The 26,209-nt window shown below is 36.5% G+C and overlaps 1 protein-coding gene across 4 annotated transcripts in view; it reads left to right on the forward strand.

Annotated features, from left to right (window-relative positions):
• The window catches only part of RBM27 (RNA binding motif protein 27), a 96,425-nt gene extending 81,438 nt beyond the window's left edge, over positions 1–14,987 (forward strand). For all 4 annotated transcript variants that reach the window (XM_053566897.1, XM_053566900.1, XM_053566899.1 and 1 more), the window contains 2 exons: positions 9,338–9,448; positions 11,484–14,987. In XM_053566897.1, the coding sequence (XP_053422872.1) occupies positions 9,338–9,448; positions 11,484–11,567 (195 nt within the window). In that variant the 3' untranslated portion in view covers positions 11,568–14,987. The remainder of the gene's footprint in view (positions 1–9,337; positions 9,449–11,483) is intronic.
• Positions 14,988–26,209: the final 11,222 nt, after the last annotated feature.

The following is a 26,209-nucleotide window of genomic DNA, read 5'->3' on the forward strand; positions in this document are numbered from 1 at the left end:
TCAGTTTTGAGAGTCGTCTGAGTTGGGTCCTGTTCCCTCTTGACCAGTTTTTTTCACTGATGTGACCATTATTTTGGTTTTTAGTAAAGTGAGAGAGTAGCTTTAAAGTGACTTATTTGAGGAGTGAGGAAGAGATTATAAGTGCAGGGTATTCTTGTGAAAGCTGTATAAAAGTTGATTTTTTGTGTTTTAATGTTGAATATCTAAAATTAAAATCTGTGGCTTGGAGCCCATAGCTCAATGAGTAGGGCGTCAGCCACAGCCCGGCCTGGGCCTGCTAAACAACAATGGCAACTGCAACCAAAAAATAGCTGAGCATTGTGGTGGGCACCTATACTCCCAGCTACTCGGGAGGCTGAGGCAAGAGAATCGCTTAAGCCCAAGAATTTGAGGTTGCTGTGATCTGTGACGCCACGGCACTCTACCGAGGGTGACATAGTGAGACTCAATAACAACAACAAAATAATAATAAAAAAATTCAATTAAAATCTCTTTGCCAAGTAAATTGGGCATTTAAACCCGTAACAGCTCTGGTGAGGTAACACTGGATCATGTGAAGCTGAATTTTTATGAATTTGCCTCATTGCAGAAAGTTCCAGTTATCAAAACTAGGTAATCTTGTTAGGAAGAAAGCTGCATATTCTGTCCTATGATCACTGGAGATTGTACGTCAATATTTAAGTTTTGGCCCAGGAGTCGCTCAAATGGATCTCTTTCCTTCTCAGAAGTAGAACCATTCTAAAGCATCTAACAGTAACCCATTTATTTATATATATTTAAATATATAAATATATATATGTATTTGATTAGTGTGAAATGTGGCATTCATTTGGGAGATAGGGGTGTGTCCAGGCATTGGGGAAGGACCAAACAAAGCTATGGCAGATAAGTTATTGTCATTATCTCTCACAAAGGATCTGAGGGAGTTAGTTACCCTTTCTACACACTTTACTGTGTATAGGATTCTTTAGGAAAAAATACAATTTTGGTAGCTTATCCTAGTAGTGAAATATGGCAATAATAATTTTATGACTTTTACAGACTCACTAAACTCGATACTGCCTTAATTTTCTTTATAAAGTTTCTTTACAAAGATAATTCCTCCTTTTAGAACATTTAAACAATAAAAGTTATAAAAGTATAAGGCACAAGAAATCTGAAATCCTATGTTTTTATGACTATTTTTCAGCCTCTCTATCTGTGGCAAATATACACATTATCCCTGATACTTGGGGGTTTATTTTTTTCACACATAGTGTGTTATGGAGAATTTTCCATGTTCATGAACATAGGTATACGTTTGTCTTTTTTTTTTTTTTTTTTTTTTTGTGGTTTTTGGCCGGGGCTAGGTTTGAACCCGCCACCTCCGGCATATGGGACCGGCGCTCTACTCCTTGAGCCACAGGCGCTGCCCACGTTTGTCTTACTTAAAGGTATTCTTTTGTAAGAATGTACCATGATTTATATGTCTAGTCCCCCATTGATGATTAGTTAAGTGTGTTGTTTCTCATTTTTCACTATTATAAACAATGTTATATATGTCATATTAGATGTGGCATTTTTGAGTGAGATCATTGTTGTGTGCGACAGACCTGCTCATTACTTTTAACTCCCCTGGCTCCAACCGCTAATGCCAATAAGTGCTCTTCAGTCAGTGCGACCACTAAAAGAACTCTGAGAGCAGTGGTGCTCAACCTTCCTAACACCCGCCTTGTTACCAGTTGAACAAAGGGGTCACGACCCACAGGTTGAGAACCACTGTCCTAGGGTGATGATATTTCTAATTTTAAACTGTTGCTTTATATAAGTTCCTAGGAATAAGATAACTGAATCAAGACATGCATATTTATAATTTTGGTACATCTTGCCAAATTGCCCTTCAGCAGTATCATACTAATTTATACTTATAGTGACATTGGATAAGAGTACCTATTTGCCCCATTATCCTCATATAGCACTTATTTTTTGTTTTTTCATCTTTGCCAGTTATGTTATTAAATTACGGTTGGCACAGATTTGACATCAATTTCTGATTTGGGAAAATGGCTGGACTAGATGACTTTCTCTCTAAACAACTTCTGCCATTGCATAGATATATTGTAATGCATTTAAATAGGCCCACATTGATGGACATGTAATTTGCCCCCAATATTTCATTATTTCAAGCCATATATAGTTATGTATATATGAGAATATAGATGTGTATGTAGAAAAAATTAAGTATTTTAATAGGTAAGTAATATTTTAAGAGGTCAGTTCTGAATTGTTTTAAAAGTACTTTTTAAAGTAAGAAGTAATATGTGCAAATGGTTAAAAATATGGTTAGTGAAAAGTAAAAATCACCTTTCTTTTACTAATCTTTCCCTATTTTAAAAGATAGTCACTATTTTTAGATAATCTTTATCAAAAAATTTTTGTACATAAGAATACATATATAAAGCCTCTCACTTTAAAAACATTTATTGAAGGCTCTTCTGCACTTCTGGTGAGCTTCACCTCTTGCAAGCTTGTACTTTGAATCCGCAGCCTGCCTGCTTCCTTTGAGCAGCTCTGACATCCACTACATATGAAGACACAGGACTCATTGAAACCTTAGTCCACAGGCACGAGAACTTAAAGAGCAAGAGGAAGTGAAAGAAAAATTAGGGCAAGGAAACAGATAAAAGAAATCACTCATGAGGAAGAATCAGCAGAAAACTCCAGGCAACATGAAGAACCAGTCCAGAACAACCCCGCCAAGGGACCATGAGGTAGCTACTGCAGAGGATTCCACCTATAAAGAAATGTTAGGAATGACAGAAGGGAAATGTAGAATACACATGATGAAAACAATGAAAGAAATGATGGAAACAATGAAGGAAACTGCTAATAAAGTGGAAAATAACCAAAAGGAAATCCAAAAACAGAATCAAATAAGAGATGAACGATATGAAGAATATAAAAAGGATATAGCAGAGCTGAAGGAACTGAAACAGTCAATTAGGGAACTTAAAGACGCAATGGAAAGTATCAGCAACAGGTTAGACCATGCAGAAGAAAGAATTTCAGAGGTAGAAGAGAAAGTTTTTGAGATAACTCAGATAGTAAAAGAGGCAGAAAAGAAGAGAGAGAAAGCAGAACGTTCACTGTCAGAATTATGGGACTTTATGAAGTGTTCCAACATACGAGTTATAGGAATTCCAGAAGGGGAAGAAGAATGCCCCAGAGGAATGGAAGCCATACTAGAGAATATTATAAAAGAAAATTTCCCAAATATCACCAAAGATTCTGACACACTGCTTTCAGAGGGATATCGGACCCCAGATCGCCTCAACTCTAACCGAGCTTCTCCAAGACACATTGTGATGAATCTGTCCAAAGTCAAGACCAAAGAAAAGATTCTGCAAGCTGCCAGGAGTAAGCGCCAGTTGACCTACAGGGGCAAATCCATCAGAGTGACCGCAGACTTCTCTAATGAAACTTTCCAAGCAAGAAGACAATGGTCATCTACCTTTAATCTACTTAAACAGAACAATTTCCAGCCCAGAATTCTGTACCCTGCTAAGCTAAGCTTCAAAATTGACGGAGAAATCAAATCATTTACGGATATACAAACATCGAGGAAATTCGCCACAACAATACCAGCTCTACAGGAAATACTTCTGTTCTACACACTGACCATCACAATGGATTAGCAGCAAAGTGAGAACTCAGAAATTAAAGGACAGAATCTAACCTCCACACTGATGCAAAAGATAAAACTAAGCAATGGACTCTCACAAAATAAGACGAATAGAATACTACCACACTTATCAATTATCTCAATAAATGTTAATGGCTTGAATTCCCCACTGAAGAGACATAGATTGGCTGACTGGATTAAAAAACACAAGCCATCCATTTGCTGTCTGCAAGAAACACACCTGGCTTCAAAAGACAAATTAAAACTCCGAGTCAAGGTTTGGAAGACAATTTTTCAGGCAAATGGCATTCAGAAGAAAAGAGGAGTTGCAATCTTATTTTCAGATACATGTGGATTTAAAGCAACTAAAGTCAAAAAAGACAAAGATGGTCACTTTATATTGGTCAAGGGAAAAATACAACAAGAAGACATTTCAATTCTAAATATGTATGCACCCAATTTAAATGCTCCCAGATTCTTGAAACAGACCTTACTCAGTCTGAGCAATATGATATCTGATAATACCATAATAACGAGGGACTTTAACCCTCCTCTTACAGAGCTGGACAGATCCTCTAAACAGAAATTAAACAAAGATATAAGAGATTTAAATGAGACCCTAGAACAACTGTGCTTGATAGACACGTATAGAACACTCCATCCCAAAGATAAAGAATATACATTCTTCTCATCACCCCATGGAACATTCTCCAAAATTGATCATATCCTGGGACACAAAACAAATATCAACAGAATCAAAAGAATTGAAATTTTACCTTGTATCTTCTCAGACCATAAGGCACTAAACGTGGAACTCAACTCTAACAAAAACGCTCGACCATACACAAAGGTATGGAAATTAAACAATCTTCTGTTTGAAGATTCTTCTGTTTCAATCATCTGTTGAATAACAGATGTGTGCAGGAAGAAATAAAACAGGAAATCATTAACTTCCTTGTGCATAACAACAATGAAGACACAAGCTACCAAAACCTATGGGATACTGCAAAAGCAATTTTGAGAGGAAAATTTATCGCTTTAGATGCCTACATTTCAAAAACAGAAAGAGCGCATCAACAATCTCACAAGCCATCTTATGGAATTGGAAAAAGAACAATCTAAGCCTAAACTCAGTAGAAGAAAAGAAATATCCAAAATTAAATCAGAGATCAATGAAATTGAAAACAAAAGAATCATTCAGAAAATTAATGAAACAAAAAGTTGGTTTTTTGAAAAAATAAATAGATAAACCATTGGCCAGACTAACGAGAAATAGAAAAATAAAATCTCTAGTAACCTCAATCAGAAATGATAAAGGGGAAATAACAACTGATCCCACAGAGATACAAGAGATCATCTCCGAATACTACCAGAAACTCTATGCCCAGAAATTTGACAATGTGAAGGAAATGGATCAATATTTGGAATAACACCCTCTCCCTAGACTTAGCCAGGAAGAAATAGAGCTCCTGAACAGACCAATTTCAAGCACTGAGATCAAAGAAACAATAAAAAATTTTCCAACCAAAAAATTCCCTGGTCCAGATGGCTTCACACCAGAATTCTATCAAACCTTCAAGGAAGAGCTTATTCCTGTACTGCAGAAATTATTCCAAAAAATTGAGGAAGAAGGAATCTTCCCCAACACATTCTATGAAGCAAACATCACCCTGATACCAAAACCAGGAAAAGACCCAAAGAAAAAGGAGAATTTCAGACCAATCTCACTCATGAATATAGATGCAAAAATTCTCAACAAAATCCTAGCTAATAGATTACAGCTTATCATCAAAAAAGTCATTCATCATGATCAAGTAAGTTTCATCCCAGGGATGCAAGGCTGGTTTAACATACGCAAGTCCATAAACGTTATCCACCATATTAACAGAGGCAAAAATAAAGATCATATGATCCTCTCAATAGATGCAGAAAAAGCATTTGATAAAATCCAGCATCCTTTTCTAATTAGAGCACTGAAGAGTATAGGCATAGGTGGCACATTTCTAAAACTGATTGAAGCTTTCTATGACAAACCCACAGCTAGTATTTTACTGAATGGAGAAACTGAAAGCTTTTCCTCTTAGAACTGGAACCAGACAAGGTTGTCCTCTGTCACCTTTACTATTCAACGTAGTGCTGGAAGTTCTAGCCAATACAATTAGGCCAGACAAAGAAATAAAGGGAATCCAAATGGGAGCAGAGGAGGTCAAACTCCCTCTTTGCTGACGACATGATCTTATACTTAGAAAACCCCAAAGACTCAACCACAAGACTCCTAGAAGTCCTAAAAAAATACAGTAATGTTTCAGGATATAAAATCAATGTCCACAAGTCAGTAGCCTTCGTATGCGCTACTAACGGTCAAGATGAGAAGCTAATTAAGGACACAACTCCCGGGCGGTGCCTGTGGCTCAATCGGTAAGGCGCCGGCCCCATATACCGAGGGTGGCAGGTTCAAACCTGGCCCCGGCTGAACTGCAACCAAAAAATAGCTGGGCGTTGTGGCAGGCGCCTGTAGTCCCAGCTACTCGGGAGGCTGAGGCAAGAGAATCGCTTAAGCCCAGGAGTTGGAGGTTGCTGTGAGCTGTGTGATGCCACGGCACTCTACCGAGGGCCATAAAGTGAGACTTTGTCTCTACGAAAAAAAAAAAAACAAAAACACAAGGACACAACTCCCTTCACCATAGTTTCAAAGAAAATGAAATACCTAGGAATATATCTAACGAAGGAGGTGAAGGACCTCTATAAAGAAAACTATGAAATCCTCAGAAAGGAAATAGCAGAGGATATTAACAAATGGAAGAACATACCAATCTCATGGATGGGAAGAATCAACATTGTTAAAATGTCTATACTTTCCAAAGCAATCTACCTATTCAATGCCATTCCTATCAAAATACCAACATCGTACTTTCAAGATTTGGAAAAAATGATTCTGCGTTTTGTATGGAACCAGAAAAAGCCCCGTATAGCTAAGGCAGTTCTCTGTAACAAAAATAAAGCTGGGGGCATCAGCATACCAGATTTTAGTCTGTACTACAAAGCCATAGTGGTCAAGACAGCATGGTACTGGCACAAAAATAGAGACATAGACACTTGGAATCGAATTGAAAACCAAGAAATGAATCTAACAGCTTACAACCACCTAATCTTTGATAAACCAAACAAGAACATACCTTGGGGAAAGACTCCCTATTCAATAAATGGTGTTGGGAGAACTGGATGTCTACATGTAAAAGACTGAAACTGGACCCACACCTTTCCCCACTCAAAAATTGATTCAAGATGGATAAAGGACTTAAATTTAAGGCATGAAACAATAAAAATCCTCAAAGAAAGCATAGGAAAAACACTGGAAGATATTGGCCTGGGGAAAGACTTCATGAAGAAGACTGCCATGGCAATTGCAACAACAACAAAAATAAACAAATGGGACTTCATTAAACTGAAAAGCTTCTGTACAGCTAAGGAGACAATAACCAAAGCAAAGAGACAGCCTACACAATGGGAAAAGGATATTTGCATATTTTCAATCAGACAAAAGCTTGATAACTAGGATCTATAGAGAACTCAAATTAATCCACATGAAAAAAGCCAACAATCCCATATATCAATGGGCAAGAGACATGAATAGAACTTTCTCTAAAGACGACAGACGAATGGCTAACAAACACATGAAAAAATGTTCATCATCTCTATATATTAGAGAAATGCAAATCAAAACCACCCTGAGATACCATCTAACCCCAGTGAGAATGGCCCACATCAGAAAATCTCAAAACTGCAGATGCTGGCGTGGATGTGGAGAGAAGGGAACACTTTTACACTGCTGGTGGGACTGCAAACTAGTACAACCTTTCTGGAAGGAAGTATGGAGAAACCTCAAAACACTCAAGCTAGACCTCCCATTTGATCCTGCAATCCCATTACTGGGCATCTACCCAGAAGGAAAAAAATCCTTTTATCATAAGGACACTTGTACTAGACTATTTATTGCAGCTCAATTTACAATCGCCAAAATGTGGAAACAGCCTAAATGCCCACCAACCCAGGAATGGATTAACAAGCTGTGGTGTATGTATACCATGGAATACTGTTCAGCTATTTAAAAAAATGGAGACTTTACATCCTTCATATTAACCTGGATGGAAGTGGAAGACATTATTCTTAGTAAAGCATCACAAGAATGGAGAAGCATGAATCCTATGTACTCAATTTTGATATGAGGACAATTAATGACAAGGTTATGGGGGGGAGGGAAAAGCAGAAAGAGGGACGGAGGGAGGGTAGTGGCGTCTTTGTGTGTGTCACACTTTATGGGGGCAAGACATGATTGCAAGAGGGACTTTACCTAGCAATTGCAATCAGTGTAACCTGGCTTATTGTATCCTCAACGAATCCCCAACAATAAATGAAAATTTATTGAAATGGGATCATATTAAAAATACAAGGCTATATTCCAAACCTTGTTTTTTTTACATAAAAATTTTAGTTATTTGGTATTTCCTTGAAATTATAAAGGTAAGGCTGGGTGCAGTGGCTCATACCTGTAATCCTAGAACTCTAGGAGGCTGAGGTGGAAGGATACCTGGAGGTCAGGAGTTGGAGATAAGCCTGAGCAAAAGGGCAAGATCTCATCACTACTAAAAACAGAAAAATTAGCTAGGCATTGTGATAGGTGCCTCAGGAGGATTGCTTGAATCTAAGAGCTGAGGTTGCTGTGACCTAGGCTGACACCATGGCACTCTAGACTGGGCAACAGAGTGAGACTATTTCTCCAAAATGAATGAATGAATGACCCATACAGTTTAAAATGTTTTTTAAGACAAACTGTACCAGCTAGGCATGGGGGCTTGGGCCAGTTTTTTCTTTTTTAATTAAATCATAGCTATGTACATTAATGCAATCATGGGGTACAATGTGCTGGTTTTATATACAGTCTGAAATATTTTCATGAAACTGGTTAACATAGCCTTCATGGCATTTTCTTAGTTACTGTGTTAAGACATTTATATTCTACATTTAGTAAGTTTCACATGTACCCTTGTAAGATGCACCGTAGGTGTGGTCCCACCAATTCCTCCCCCTCCCCCACCCCACACTTTATTTTTAAAATTAAACTTACTTATGGGAATTTGCTAGGGAGGAAAAAAATGTTTAGAAAGTAGTAAAAGTAGCACATTTGAAGTGAAACAATTTTACCCTGAGTTAGGATAGTAGGTGTGTAGCACTTGTTGAATTTGTGTGTGAACTGAGGAGTGCTTTTCATTGCGTAGCATTTTCAAAATAATTTGGAAGAGCTTTGCAAAAAAAGGTGGGGCTGGAAAAGATTCAGTGAGATGAATATACATGCAATGATTCACTTAAAAAAAAAATCATATATTATTAAGGTTTGGGTCTAAATATGTAGATGTCAAAGCCACAGGTTAATAAATGTAAGAAAAGAGTATTTGTTGTCCTCATCATGACTTTTATAAGTAGTATGACTATATAATTTATCATGCTTAGCAAGACCAATGTTAAATTGTATCCAATATAAATATTAACCAGAGACTATCCTAGGCAAACTAGAACATATAATTGCTCTAATTAAAAAGGAACTTTATCACAAAATTTGAACAGATCATTAGTGAATGTGAGTGTAAACTCATGTGTTCTTCTGTGATATTATTTTAGGCTACAAACCAAGGGTCAAAATTCAAAGACCGTCGGCTACAAATATCATGGCACAAGCCTAAGGTACCGTCTATATCTACTGAAACTGAGGAAGAAGAAGTCAAGGAGGAGGTAAATTTAACAATTTAAAATAAGAGTTGAATTTAGATAATTTCCTAATTATATATTTTTCTTAAATTTCATTAAACAATATAAATTTAAAAATAAACATTAAACAATATAAATTTAAAAATAAATATTGGACTTTGCTTTCATGTATGCAGTTAATTAAGACCAATCCAGAGTGTATTAAGGAATTATAGTAAGTACAGACAGAGATGTTAAAAGCTCTTTTGAGGGTTATTTTCTTCTAGTGTAGGAGAGACTGTTCTTTTTAATTTACATTTATTTTGGCCTTATTTGGCCTCAACAAATTTTAATTTGATAAAAAGTGAGTGCATGGATTACATTAACTAAACTTCAGCTGATTGTTTTATCTTTTTGTTTATTCAAGCTCCACGGTAATAGTTTTGAGCACCTTCATTATTTTTTAATGTACAGTTGGTTAAAATGAGGGTATGCAAAAGTTGGATGTGAAGGATTTAGAAAACCAAGGACCTATATAATACTAGTACTGAATAGTCAGCCTTTTAAAATATATAAGAATTGTGCTGGGCACGGTGGCTTATGCCTATAATCCCAGCACTCTGGGAGGCCAAGGAGGGCAGATTGTTTGAGCTCATGGGTTTGAAACCAACCTGCACTGAACAAGAGTGAGACCCATCTCTAAAAAATAGCTGAGCTGAGCAGGGCGGTGCCTGTGGCTCAAAGGAGTAGGGCGCCAGCCCCACATACTGGAGGTGGCAGGTTCAAACCCGGCCACGGCCAAAAATTGCAAAAAAAAAAAAAAAAAATGCTGAGCATTGTGGCAGGCAGGCGCCTGTAGTCCCAGCTACTCAGGAGGCTGAGGCAAGAGAATCACTTCAGCCCAAGAGTTTGAGGTTGCTATGAACTACGATGCCAGGGTGACTGAGCACTCTGTCTCCAAAAAAAAAAAAAAAAACTGAGGCAAGAGTTGAAGGTTACTCTGAGTTATGATGACACCATGGCACTCTATGCAGTGCAACAGCTGAAGACTCTTGTGTCAAAAAAGAAGAAGAATTTTGCTTTTTTTCTTAACTTTTTTTTTTTTTTTTTTTGAGACAGTCTTACTTTGTTGCCCCAGGCTAGAGTGCCATGGCATCTGCCTAGCTCACAGTATCCTCCGACTCCTGGGTTTAAGTGATCCTCCTTCATCAGCCTCCTGGAACCACAGGTGCCTGCTACAGTACCTAGCTAATTTTTCTATTTTTAGCAGAGATGAGGATCTTGCTCTTGCTCAGGCTTGTCTCAAACTCATGATCCTCCTACCTTACCCTCCCAGAGTGCTAGAATTATAAGTGTGAGCCACTGTGCCTGGCCTGACTCCAGTATTTATAATTAGTTTATTAAAGTAAATACTTTGCCTGCATTGCAAGGTTTTCCTTATATATCACAATCTTGGTTTTAAATGATGTCTACTATTTATAGTTGATTGAATGTCTTCTGATTATATATGCAGTTTTATATAACAGAGCCATATTTTTTAACAGAAGAAAAGTCTTGGTTATTTTGGTAATGTTTGTGGGTATTTCTACTTTGTCTAAGATTTTAGAGTTTTTAAATAAGATCTGGGATGTCAATGTCATGGGGAAATTAGTACATTCATGTCTTCCAAATAATTGGATTAATATGAAAGGAAATATTTAAGAGTTTACATGGTCTTTTATTTTCCTCACTTTAAGTTAATGAAATAAAAGTAATTTTAATGAATTAGAGACATCTCATGAGTATTTTTTCTTTCATTTTCCTTAATAAATGTTACATGTTATTTATTTTATTGTTGATAGTAAAATGGAAATCTCCTATTAAAACTAGCAAAAGTAGCTGAGGAGAAGAATTTATATCCATTCAAAAAAGTCTCTCTCTCTCTTTTTTATTTTTTGTTTTGCCCTGAAAGGTATTCTGAGTGTATTGCTTGTAAATTCTGCCCAGGCCTTATATGTTGGTCTATTTGTCCTTCTGCTGAAAAAGTATTTTACTTAATCTTCTTGTACCACTAAGCAGATTTTACCTTCTCTTTCTTCAGGAGACAGAAACCTCAGATTTGTTTTTGCATGATGATGATGATGAAGATGAAGATGAATATGAGTCTCGTTCATGGCGAAGATGAAATCTGATGGGAGCTGTATAATTTTTAGAAATACTGTTTAGAAGAAGAACTTTTTAAAAATTATTTAAGAAGTCAATGAGCCAAAAAAATTTTTTATTTTTCTTTCAACACAATAGGTTTAAGGACAGCAAGTTTGCTATTTAAACACATCTCATAACTGTACATGATATTAAAGCACCAAAGGCCTAGTGACTTTTACACAGTTGTGAAGATCTACAGGAATGACATGGATAATCTCTAGAGCCTTATTTTCCACACCACCTGTTTTTGTTGCTATTGGTGTTGGATTATGATGTAAATGACAGGGTGTTCAGAAATTTTATTTTGGATTATAATCTACTGATAAAATTTCATTAAATGTCAAAATTGCCTGGAATCTCGTAACTTTAACTGAGCTATTATGGATGGGTCGTCAGACAGTAGGAGATATTTGTAATTAAAGTCTTACTTTCAAGAGTTGTCTTGGAAGAAAAGTGAATTTAATTTTTTTTTTACTGTGGAGGAGCCCAATTTGTATTTAATCTAATTTTTTTCAGGGTTTTCATGTGCAGTAGTATTATTTTAGTGAAAATAACAACAAACTCTGTATTCTTAAATGCCGTATGGCAATGGTGGTATTTCCATTCTGTCGTCATCTTAATTCATGGACTTTTCTTGCTACTGATAGTGTTTGTTTTAATACTTAGCATTGGTTCAGCTGGTTCTCTTTTTTAACATATTTATAATACTCTGAGAATGTTAAATGCTTTCACCCCTTGCCCTTTTCTCATCCCCCTCTTCTTCTTGCCTTTTATTAATAAGCCTGAATTAGCCATTATTGAAATAAGTGATTCATTTGGGACACCAAAAGTCAGTCTCCAATAAATGGTTCAAATCAGCACCTTGATAAACAAATGATATTTTGATGAGACTAATGGAAGGATTTGGGGAAAGAGAGAGTCACCAGCTTTTTTTTCTTTTGAAGCTTCAGTTTAGTTATAGTTACATAAAAGGGTTAAAAAATGTCTGAAATTCTTTTCTTAAATTTAAACCATGATGGTGAGGTAACTGGGGTTGGGTTGGGGTGGGGTCAGGGACCTGGATATGCTAGAAATAAATGAGAGTCATAACTTGACTTTGATCAGATGACCTTATATTTTCATGATTTTATAGCTTGTTGCTGTCCATGAACATACACATCCTTCAGTAGACAGTTTCCTTTACTGTGTGCATTTTTACTGTACACTGTCTAGAGTAGAGTATCTGTTAAGTAAAATATATATGTAAATTTATGTCTTTGTGTTCTGAATGTTAGATGGAAAACCAGAGGAGCAACACTACACTGTACTGACCCCTGGGGAAATAAAATGATTAATGTACATAGGATGTCACTTTTTCAAGGATATACACACATCTGTGTTTTTATATACGTGTGGTGTGAAAATTTGAAACTTCCTGTTGGCTTCGTAAGGTTCTTGGTGATCACTATATCAAGGATTTTGTTTGCTGAGGTAAACCCTGTTTCACAAAATAGAAACTATTCACTGAGAAACTTAAAACCATCAGGACTTTAGATTTACTTAGATACAAGAAGTTAAAATCCCACGTTCTGATCATCTTTTCCTCTTTTACTTGCATATTCTGGTATGATGTGTCAAACCAGGATCATTTTAAGTTCATGTAATTTTCCCTTCATAATAATAAGGACTTCCTCTTTCTAGGTTATTGTTACATTTCTGATAACACTGAAGGTAAATAAAAGAAGGAAAATATTAGAATAGGATACCTAGAATAAGCAATCTTGCTCCTTACTCCTCCATCATCTCTAATGAAATTTTCTTGTTGTCTGTGGCTCAGTCAGTATATATTTTGAAAGATTCATTGTGGTGAATATTTTGAGTCCTGACAGTTTAAACATGATAGAGGGAACAAAGGATTTATATATTTTTTGTACAAAGTTTTTTCTTAAACTGTATAATTTTGTAAATAATTTGTTTGAGTTTTTTTTGTGTACTAAAACTACCAGCGTATAGATTTCAATAAGAATTGCTGTATTTTTGTATTTGGAAACTGAAAATTACAGTAAATTAATGGAACTATAAGAAAACTTTCAGTAGACTGACACTTCAACAGAATGAGATTCCTTTTCATGTGATTTTTTTAACCTCAGTGGACATCTTACTGCATCCCCAGTAGAGAGAGAGAGTTGAGGATTTGTTCGACTTTTTAGTTATAAAGGGATGAAAGAGAAGGGTGTTAAAACAGTGAAGAACAGATAGTTTCAGGAAGGTTTAGAGCCCTTTCTATAAAGCTTGTATTTTTATTTTTTAGTATACCTTAAATAGAACTAAAATACTTTTAAAAGTGTCCTTTCTAAGAATTCTAAAATGTGTTTGACTCTCAAAAATGAATTCAAAATATGGGTTAATTATACTATTAGAAAACTTAAGGTTAGCATAAAATAGTTGAATGTATATTTATATGTATTCATTTCTTTTGTGATATTTTACCCCTATCTTCAAATCTCCAACTTTAAGAATTTTTCTTAAAAGTGAATGACTACCATGACTTGTTTTCTTGGCATCTTCATTTATAGAAGTAACATATAGCATCTGAGGCAAATTGCTCTTCTTAATGTGTGTGACATCTTCATAAATAGCTGATCAGCAATAATAGCCACCAGTCATCTAGGTCAGCCTAATTTACTAGTGGATTACTGCCCAACTTCAATAAGGTAACCCAACTAATGCAAAATTTCCCTCAATTTCTTCATGTAACATTGAGGAAATGTTACCAGCTAAGATGATAAATTGGAAAACAGTCTTGTTAAAGTAAAAAAAGGTCCATGGTAATGGATCATTATTTCAAAAAAGAAGAACAAAAATCATGTGAAAAGGAATAGTGGTTCCTCTTGATGTATAGTATGCCTGTATTATAGTTTTTACAAAATTGTGAACTTGTGTAATAGTATAATAGGAGATATTGTTGAATTTCTAACTGTTTATACATTTAAATTCATATATGTAATGTTTGTTTTATCAATTACAATCTGAATTTCTAAGAAGCATGTTGACTTTTGCAATAAAGATGCAATATGGAATGGTTCACAATTGGAAAAAAAAGATGAAAGTATCACAAATTTAAAAGAATTTGGAAAATTTATGAACCATTCCAAAAATTATAACAATCACCAAAAGAGCTGTAATTCTGGATTGTTCTGGCAAGAAAGAAAATGTGTGTGTATGCTTGCTTGTGAGCAGAGAGTGAGTAGCAGTGCTTATGTATGTGTGTTCTGTGTTGGGTTCATGTATGCGAGTGAGTGTTCCTCAGTGAAGTTTGGGTTCAAAGTCATTGGCTGTTAAATATTCAGTGGGGTAACTTTCTCAACAGGGTAGTCTAAAGAATGAAAAAGCAGGGTATTAAAGTGCTACGTCTAAGTAACCTTTGATAGCCACATTTTTTTGTTCATGGATGGGTCTTGGTATCCAAGATATAAACCACAAAATAATTTTGTGAAAGCAATTATTTTAATGTTATCTTGAGAATATTTATTATGCCTGCTAACATTAGGAAGGGACACTTCCCATAGGTATAACAGGGAGAAAGGAAAAAACACCTGGAAGGGATGATTTAAAGATTTGTGAATCTTAAATGATGAAGATTTGTAAGGCATAACAAGAAATTTTATTTCTTGAGAATGGTTTGGCTTCAAGAGTGAGGCTGCTCACATGTTCAGCTTGAGTTCTTAGACCAAACACTGCATATTTATCTTTATGAACATGTACTCCTGCGTAAATTATTGAGTGCTAATTCTTAACCACTCTACAACAGTGATCTTACACAATACAGGTTGGGTAGTAATAGGAAAGGGAAGTGTGGATCATTTGGGCTCCTGTTTTCTCATTTTAAAAATTAATATTCTTAGCTGGGCATGGTGGTACATACCCATAGTTCCAGCTATTTAAGGGGCTGAGGAGAGAGGATTACTTCAGGTCAAGAGTTTGATACCAGCCTGGGCAACATAGTGAGATCCTGATTCTAAAAAATAAATAAAACTTTAAAAGAAAGTTATTCTTATAAAACTCCCCTTCAAATGATTGCGTGTGGTTTAAGAAGGGTCATTCAAATAGTAATTTTTAGTTTGCATTTTTGTAAATGGAAAGTATGTTGTGTGTGACCATTTGTTTTGAGTTGATCATAATTGGTCCTGTATATATTCATAGTAAACATTAGTTCTGGGTCTTTTTTGGAGGGGTCAGGCATACTTCTGAACATAGTGCCATCTGTTTAAGTTAAATGCCTTATTAAAGTGGAGCTCATTAACAGAAAATGATTTTTTGTGATTTTTTTGTAGATTTTTGTGTAAATTGTGCTAAAGCCAAGGACAAAATTTGAGTCATGAACCCCAGCATATAATCTAGTCTGAATCTAGTTATGTTACAATAAACACAAATACGATTTTGTTTTTGTTTGAAATTCTTTGAGGTACAAAGAACTAGGTTACACTGATTGCATTCATTAGATAAACTCTCTCTTATACTTGTGTCCTGCCTCCAAGAGGTGTGCCATACACCGTGCCCCCCTCCCCTCCCTCTGCGCTCTCTGCTGTCTCTCCCCTACCACACCGCTGGTGTTAGCTCGTCTACTGCCTTCATACTAGAATTGAGTACATTGGATTCTTCTCCATTCTGTGATAATTTACCTAGAAGAATGTGTTCCACCTCCATCCAGGTTAATAATACAAAAGATACCAAGTCTTCATCTTTTTTAATGGCTGAATAGTATTCCATGGTATACATATATCACAGCTTGTTAATCCATTCCTAGGTTGGTGGGCATTTAGGTGGTTTGAGCTGCGATACATAGTCTAGTGTGAATGTCCTTATAAAAGGATTTTTTTCCTTCTGGGTAGATGCCTAGTAATGGGATTGCAGGATAAATGGGAAATCTAATTTGAGTTCTTCCAGGGTTCTCCACAAACATGATTTTGTGTGTCAGTGTGTGGTATATTGGATGACAGAGTCAGGGTTGCTTTGGACCAAATAGACCAACATTATCTTGCAGGGCAGACTTCAATTTTGTATTCAGTTTTAGTCTCAAAGACCAAAAAGTCTATATACTGCTATTGCATGTATTTTAAATCACCCTCATTTATACTAAATTGATTTGATTCCCAAGAGATCACCTTTCAACAGGATGATCTGCCATTTGGCCTTTTAACCTTTTCTGTGATCCACTCTGGCATAGGTGACCAGATACAGGTGAAATGAAGTTCAAAAAAGTGTTTACTGATTGTTTGAGAGAGATTTGTAGTATACATCTAAAGCTTCTGCAAACAGATTTTTTTTTTTGTTTTTGGTGTTAGTAGTGATGTCTTTAAAATAAGCATGATAAATACTCATGTCACTTTTTCTTTGTATTTATGTTAAAATATCTTTTCCTTTGTAGAAGAAAGCAGCAAAGAAAGTAGGCCATACTCTTACAGCCTGTTAGGTTGTTTTGGATGAAAATAAGCCTGTATTTCTTACACCATTGCAGTTTTCTAACCATTCATAGAGTACTACTACTTTGATACAATGATCCATTAGTTTTAAAAGTAATATTTGGAATTGGGATAATGATTTACCACTTGATTGTTCAAAATTGTTCTTTATTCAGTTCTTTGTGGGAGCGTAGGGGCAAAAGCTTGGCCGTATTTCTATTGATTAAATTCTTAACACTACTTTGTAAAAACCATATAAAGATGCATGTTTTATTAACAACTTTCTAAATTCCTTGTGATTTTTCTTTTTCTTAGTTTTCCCCCAGACTGCTACTATTGTGAGATACTGATCTGTTTCTTCCAATTATGAATTCAATAGTAAGGGCTAACACAGACCTTACCATATTAATTTTGTTTCTTGAGGATGATTTGGCTTTAAGATTGAGGCTTCTCACATGTTCAGTTTGAGTTCTTAGACCAAGTGCTACCTATTTATCTATGTAAACATGCCTTCCTGCATAAATTATTGATTACTAGTTCTGAACTGCTCTTTAACAGTAGTTATTTATTTTACTGTAGAATTTAAGTTCGTAACATTTAGAGCCTGTAGAGGGCTCCAGAAGGCAACTGAATCTTTCACAGTGACTCACAAGGAGACACGTTTTGCATTGTGTCTCACAATGCATCTGTATTAGCCACCATACACACATGGACAGACCAAATGAAAATTTACAGAACAGTACCCCTACTACCCAATATGCACCTTACGTTTTTATTCTAGAAGATAAAAGTTCTTGTTGGAACACTACCCTACAGGGTAGACTACATTTTTAAATCACTTTGCTGTGACATCCTACTGAACTGTTTTTAGTATAAAATGTTATAACTTTATGTTCTATATTTTGCTTGGAAAAATAGTCTGGAGTCTAAAGTTGACCTGTAGTCTAAAAAGTGAAAATAATGTGTACATTAACTTCTTAACTAATTATTGATGCTCTTTCTTGAACGTGAAGGGTATTTTAAATTAAAAAAAATAGACAACTTCTGAGTGACTTTTTTATATTTTTGTTATTTGTTCTGGGAAGAAGATGGAATATTGGTATATTGGTGCTAATTCTTATGTAATTCAAGTCACTATGCAGAAATTATTCTGATATTTAAAAAAAACTGGCTGTGAAGTCCATACAACTACGATTATTTAAGGTCTTTAAATCAATAAAAGATTATTTGGCTTTGAATTTAATTTTGTACTTGTTCATCGTAGTCATCAACTATTCAAAACCAATTTTGAGGCTGGGCATGGTGGCTCACACCTGTGATGATAGCAGTCTGGAAGGCTGAGGCAGGAGGATCCCTTGAACTCAGGAGTTTAAAACAGCCTGAGCAAGAGGGAGACCCTTGTCTCTACTAGAAATAGAAAAAAATAGCCAGGCGAGGTGGCAGGTGCCTGTAGTCCCAGCTACTCAGGAGACAGAGGCAGGAGAATTGCTTGGGCCCAGGAGCAGAAGGTTGCTGTGAACTAGGCTAATGCCCTGGTACTCTGGCCTAGGCAACAGAATGAGACTGCCTAAAAAAAAAAAAAAAAGCAAATTTTGATGTGTTAGAAAATTGTGCACATTCTAACATTGTGCCAATTGAACGTCACTCTTTGCAAACATACTTTTGTAAGTTTATAAGAAATATAAGAAATAGATACACCCCTGTCTAAGAAACAGTTACCTATCTGTGTCACTTTATTTAATCTTGGGCAAACATGCCATTTGTCTCTTCTATAGAAGCCTGAACTTTTCTAGTTTCTAAAATGTGAAGAGAAGATTGGGAACATGACCATGACAATGTGGCAGTATCTTCAGAAATCTGTAGAAAGAAACCATTAAATCTGCAAAGTAATGAAATCAGCACCCTAACCACAGAAATATATAATAACTTATTTGTACATTTCAATATTTCTGTCCTCTTGTTTGTATACTTTACTTTTGGAATTCCTTATGCAATAAAACCTGACTTTCATATAATAACATGGTACCAGACAAGTATTTTCATTTAAACTGGTTCATAATTTTAAACTCAATTAAAAAAAAAAACTGGAATATATTGAATGCAAACTGATCCAGGTGGTGGGCTGAGTAGTTTGCCTACATTCTGTGATTACAACAGCCTTTGAGGAAGGTGCTGGATTTCCTTGTTCAGCAAGGACAACAATTTTGGAGAGATGAAGTGGCTTCCCTGAGGTAACAACCTGTAGTGGTGGGATCAGGATTTGAACACCAGTCTGGCTCCAGAGCTCATCCTTAAGCTCTGCGCTCTCCTGCTCTAATAAAACGGAATATTGCAACTCTGTAGAATGTCACTTTTCTTTTTTATTAGTGTCTGTCAAACACTGCGGTTCTGGCTCCATCTGTCTCATCTGCCTTGGAATGGAACTAGACTCCCTTGGGGAGTAACACCATGTTTTTAGGTAGCATATTGGAAACCATGAGAATGGTGTTTATTTATGCTAATTTGTGGGGAAACATTTTAAAGTAATAATTTTCTGTGACCTCCACAATGTACAGCCAGACAATTTTATAACATTTCATAATAATTTGGCTACATCATAACCTATGTTTATTTTATTTTCAATTTTATCTTAAATATTTTCCCTGTAGCAAACTGAATTATGATAATCTTGCAGTATTTCTACCTTGCTGCTTTGTGTTTTTCAATATTTCTGGTGCCTTCTTCCTTTTAACCTTGGCATTAAAAAAATCATGTTGTACATAAGTAAGTTTACATGCTTTAATTTAATGATGTTTTCATATAGTATACTGAATTTCGTGGATAGAAAGTGCTGAGAATAGCAGTGTTCATTTATAGTTATGTTCATGCCACAGATTTTTAAAAAAATACATCCTTAGTGAATAAAATCAATGTTCCTGTCATTGTTCTGTTTATGGAGTTATTTGATTTCTACGTGTTCAGATTTCTTAGTAAGGTCATTCTAAATTCTTGTGGACTTGTAATTTTTGCTATTTTGGCAACTAGGAAATGTTTATTGACTAGTAGTTGTTATGATAATAATTGTCATTAAAAGAAAAAGAAAAGATGTAAGCAACCTTAGAGGAAAGGGAACTTTTTAATTCTTTGACAGCTCATGAGAAAACTAGGCATGTTCTAATAAGTTCAATGAAAAGATTTTTGTTCTTGATAATTTTGGAGCCCTGGGAAATATTTCCAGTATAATAATTGTATAATAGAAAGCGCTGAAACAAAAGAGAATGATTATAACATTTCTGCTGGCAACATAGTACTTTTTTTTGAGACAGTCCCTATATCGCCCCCAGTAGAGTTCTGTGGAGTCCACAGCTCACAGCAACCTCAAACTCTTTGACTTAAGGAATTCTTTTGCCTTAGCCTCCCAAGTAGCTGGGACTACAGGCGCCAGCCACAATGCCCCGTTATTTTTTTGTTGCAGTTGTCATCATTTAGTAGCCAGGCCATGTTCAAACCTGCCTGCCTCAGTGTATGTGGCTGGCGCCCTAACCACTGAGCTACAGGCACTGAGCCAACATAGTACATGTTTTAAGAAAGGGGTTTCCAATAACATTCTTGGTTGTGACTGAAAGAAAAAAGGAAAGAAAGGTGTTTCCCCCTAAAAGCAAAATTGAATTATGTCATGTGTTTTTTAAAAAATTTTACTGTCGACTGCTAAAAAAGCATGCATACTGTTATTAAAGAATTGTCAACATATTTGCTTTGAAATATTAAAGATAGAGAAGGAAGATTTTGTACATAAAACCTAATTTCTTAGAATTGTATCTTTATTTTTTGAAAATTTTCTACCAATAACTTTAAAGTGCTTCTCTCCTTGATTTATTTAAATCCTAATAAATTATGCATTTCTGCACTTTAGCCATTCATGTGAAGATTATTTGGAGTCATCTCAAAAGAATGGTGCTTTGTGGTCTCTTGAGGACTCAAGTATGTCAAAGACATTTCATCCACTCTTAGTTTTAAATTTTCAGGTGAATATTACTGATAAATCAGGTAAAACTAATAGTCTAATAGATTAAACTAAATAGATTAAACTAAGTAAAATATTAAAATCTAGGATTGAGGATTTACTTATGTAAGAATTCTTTTATTTTTTTAATTGAGACAGAGTCTCACTTTGTCACCCTTGGTAGAGTGCTGTGGCCTCATAACTCCCAGCAACCTCAAAGTCTTGGGCTTAAGCGATTCTCTTGCCTCAGCCTCCCTGGTAGCTGGGATTACAGGCGCCCACCACAATGCCTGGCTATTTTTTTTGTTGTTGTCGTTGCTATTTGCTTAGCAGGCCAGGGTGGGGTTTGAACCCACCAGTCCTGGAGCATGTGGCCGGTGCCCTAACCACTGAGCTATGGGCCCCCCCGAAAAAAAAAGAAAAAATAAGAATTTTTAAGGAAAGCTGCTGTCATGAGTCTCTCATATTTTTGGAAAGCTATTTGTGAATTGTAGACACCTATCAATTTCTCAGATATGGCCTTATCTAGAAAAAAGAACATAACTGTTACATTCAGACATGTTCAGAAAACTTTCAACATGGCCAGTAAAAACAGCTACATACCATATTTTGCCTCTTGCTTTCCAGGCCACAATGCCCAGTTGTGGCCTGGAAAGCAAAACACAGCAGGACTGCCTTTTTTTTTTTTTTTTTTGCAGTTTTTGGCCGGGGCTGGGTTTGAACCTGCCACTTCCAGCATATGGGGCCAGCGCCCTACTCCTTTGAGCCACAGGCGCTGCCCCAGGACTGCCTTTTTATTCATTTTGAGGTTTAGATTATCACCCGCAGTGGTTTCATGCCTCATAGAGTTAGGGTGGCAGAGTTGGTTACAGAAGATGGTTTTATTTGTTCCCCTTTCTTTGTGACCTGTATGAATCAAAATCCAAAGAAAATGTGCACATTTAAAATAAAAGTACAAAGAATTCTGCTTGTTTTCAACATTTTAGTAGAGTCATCTTTTACCATTCTTGTCCAGAAATACAATGGATTTTTTTGCTGTGTGCCATAAATAAGAAAATAAGAAAACATATTGGATGAGACAGGGCAAAATATTTTTTACACAGAAGCCTTTTAATATCTGTTGAGCAAATGAGTCAATGAAGAAGCAGGAGGGGTAATAACGAATGATCTATCTCTGTCTTTTATTTGGTTAGTTTTCATTTCATTTTACCACAGTCAATTTTAATGGTGCTAAGAACCATTAAATGATTATAAACTTAGAGAATTGTGAAAGCTATTATATCCGGATTGCTTCCTATGTTTTTTTAAAATTTGAGACTTGATTTCTTTAAGCATGGCATTTTCTTTTTTTCTTTCTTTTTTTTTTTTTGAGACAGTTTCACTATGTTGCCCTGGGTAAGAGTGCTATGGCATCACAGCTCACCGCAACCTCAAACTCTTGGGCTTAAGTGATTCTCTTCCCTCAGCCTCCCAAGAAGCCAGGACTACAGATGCTGGCCACAATGCCCAGCTAATTTTTGTTGCAGTTGTCACTATTGTTTTAGCTAGCCCAGGCCAGGTTCGAACCCTCCAGCCCCAGTGTATGTGGCCAGCGCTGAAACCACTGAGCTATGAGTGCCGAGCCAAGCATGGCATCATTTTCATGTACTACTTTTAATTTCAGTATTCTTGATCTGAGAGAGGGAGGCAAGCAGAACTCTGAGGGTCCACAGAGCTGGTGTAGGTGGCTCATTCTCCAACTTGAGTGTTCCTCGGCCATGCAATGCTCAATACAGCCCCAGCCTCATGATCAAAATAATATTGTCTACCATTTCATTATGTAGCATGTGACTCATTGTGCTGAGTGGTTTTTAAACATTATATAATCCTTTGAGCAACTCTGTGAGATATGCTATTTTTCCTTTTTCGTACAAGGGCATAAAGAGGTTGTACTCAATAGTCTCAAAGCAAAGGCAAGAATTAAAAACATGTTAATCTCTGACCTCAAGTAGGGCTTTTAACCATTGCTTGATACTATATGTACGTCAAGATTCTTGCTACCGATGTGAGCTGGGATTAATTTCTTAGTCTTTGGAAGGCTGTTTACTAGAAAATGGGTGTTGTAATATTAGTACCCATTTAATGTTCACAGGTTCGCAAAGAGTGTTAAATGAGATCTCACTGAGTACTTCATGAAATGTATATCAGTATTAGTAGATCCAAGCATCGTCAACTTGTCTAAAAGGAGTTATTTTCAACTACAATTGAATTTTGTACCCTAGTTATTAAATCTTGTGGAAATGCCCAAATATATATGCTATCAATTCTGGAGAAAAGAGAAAGGAATGATTCTTATACCTGAGTTCGCACCTCTATATTTCTATAATACTGTGCACCACAATAATCAACTAAAGACAACTAGACTCTAGGTAATGATATGTTCTAATCCTTAGCAATTGTAAGTGCACATTACATGTAGCCATGAGGTGAATGAAAGGCAGTATGGTTTGTTGTTTTGTTTTTGAGACAGTCTCACTCTACCTACTAAATAGATAATGTCATTAGTACAAAATTTGTGAAATAACAGCACAAATCATTCATGGATTTTGTATTTCTGGATAAAAGGCAGAAAAACACTTAAAAGTAAGTTGTCATTTTCTCCATCTTGTAACTTTTATAAAATTATCATCCAAATAATACATACTGTGAAAAGAATCATGTTATTAAAACTAGTTTTTTTTTGTTGTTGTTGTTGTTTGAGACAGAGTCTCACTATGTTGCCCTGGTGTAGAGGGTCATGGCGTCACAGCTCACAGCAGCCTCAAACTCTTGGGCTTAAATGATTCTCTTGCCTCAGCCTCCCAAATAGCGGGGACTACAGGCCCCTGTCACAATGCCCAGCTATTTTTTGTTATTGTTGTAGTTGTTGTTGTAGTTTAGCAGGCCAGGGTTGGTTCAAACCCGCCAGCCCTGGCGTATGTGGCCAGCACCCTAACCACTGAGCTATGGGTGCCGAGCCTGCTATTAAAACTATTAAACATTTCTTTTTGTAGTAGGCTCTCTTATGACTATTTAAGCAAATACATTGATTTATTGAGCATCCTGGAAGATAAAAATGTTTCAAACACTCAAATGCAAAGTGCACACACATTTTACCTGGAAATGATGAATCTTTGTGGTGCTTGCTTCTCTCTCTAACTTCCAATGCCACTAATGAAAGTGACCAGAGACTTTTTCTTCCTTGACAGTTTTTATTTTATACCTCCTTAGAATATGGGCTCTCCTCAAAGAACCCTATTTTTTTTTTTTTTTTTAACCATTCCCAGTAGTAAAGGATTTCCCTTAGGAAAAAAGGAGGGTGTGGCAGCATATTTTTCCCGGGGACGGCCAGGGGCACTGTGCTTAATTCACGGGGAGTTGCAGCTCTTCACTTTCCCCATTATTCTTCTTTCTATTGTTGGTGTGATTTACTTAATGTGAGGGCTAGAAGCCAAAGGCAAAGTTGTTCTTCGAATTTAAAATCAAAACAGGATAGCAGGTGTGATAGTTTTGATAATGGCTTTATCTGGACTAGATCTGGAACATGGAGTACAAGAGGCTTTTTCCACTGGGAATTAATGCTACTTGTGGATTCTGTTCTACCACCAGCCTATAACCCAAAAGCACATGTAGGACAAGTAGCTGGGACTACAGGTGCCCACCACAATGCCCGGCTATTTTTTTTTGTTGCAGTTTGGGGCTGGATTCGAACCTACGACCCTCGGTATATGGGTTTGGCACCCTACCCACAGAGCCACAGGCGCCACCCTGTTACAATACTTTCCCTGGTACAATATTTTCTACTATGAGATCATAAGTTACCTGAAAGTTTTGGCTTTCATATGGGAAATGTGTCATTTCCACTTCATGCATTGGTAGTAATATGAAAAAGCAACTTACAGAATTTTTTTATTGAAACTTAAAGAATTTTTGGAAAATGTATCACCTACTGCATCATGTCAGGAACAAATGAATGTCATCTGCACATTTTTTTCAGAAGTATACCAAATTCTATGATAAGCAGAAAGGAAACACCCTTGATGAATCCCAATACAAGCTGACTTTGCCTAACCTTAGTAGTTCAGATATTTAAGAGAATTATCTCCTTTTTCCAAATAATCAGAAACTATTTCCAGAGAAATTCTGGAATAGCCCTTTAATTTTTTCCTTTTCTCCCACTAGCTGGTTTAATTGTTACTTAAAATACTCTGCAAATATTTTAGCAATGGGTGCAATTCTGGACATTGCTTTTCAAAGGCGGTAGTGTCTTCCCTAGAGTACCCAAGCCGAACTTTGTGAAGATCAGTTAAACAAGCAGTCTGGACATCATAATTTTGAATATGTGCATAGGCAGATCCCGTGAGCAGTACAATCCTCTATCATGTGGTACAAAACATCTACCTCTCACCAGCGTGGGGAATCATCAAAATATTGACATCTGCTCTTGACCTTTTTTCATTTTTTGGTTTATAAAGTGTTGGTGATTCTCTTTCAGATTAGTTGCTTTGTGTTTTTACAGATCATGCAGCAAATAAGCACATGCTGCAGGTTGCAATGTGTGGAGAGGGAACTAGAAACAGGCCCCTGCCAGCAGAAAGGCCTGAATACAACGTGCGCCGCAGCCCGGGGGCTCTTGCAAGTCAGCTGGTCTGTGTACAGAAAAAAGTTACAAAGGTCCTGGTGTTTAATAAAACATAGAAGTGACGCAGAAACATTTGGCTGCACGTTGGGTTGGGTTTGTAAGTGGAGCTTTGGGGCTTTGCCAGCCCCGTGCTTTTCCCCCACATTCAGATGAACGAGCTGAGGTGATACTACTTCCGGGGAGCTCGGTGTGGGTTGCAGGCTCCCTTCTCTTTGTGGCATTTCTACTTGACTCTCACAACAATGAGAGAATCATTGATGCTAAACGGGCATGTTCATGGGGTCACGTGGAAAACAGGGAGGATGATACTAAAGCCGTCTGTTGATTTTGTGTTGTTTCATGCCTTTATTTCCCCTATAATTTTTTTTTTTTTGAGACAGAGTCTCACTATGTCACCGTCAGTGGAGTGCTATGACCTCACAGCTCACAGCAACCTCCAACTCTTGGGCTTAAGCGATTCTCCTGCCTCAGCCTCCCGAGTAGCTGGGACTATAGGCACCCGCTACAACACCCAGCCATTTTTTGTTTGCAGTTGTCAT

The sequence above is a fragment of the Nycticebus coucang genome, chromosome 17 (assembly GCF_027406575.1).
Source record: "Nycticebus coucang isolate mNycCou1 chromosome 17, mNycCou1.pri, whole genome shotgun sequence".
Lineage (NCBI taxonomy): Eukaryota > Metazoa > Chordata > Mammalia > Primates > Lorisidae > Nycticebus > Nycticebus coucang.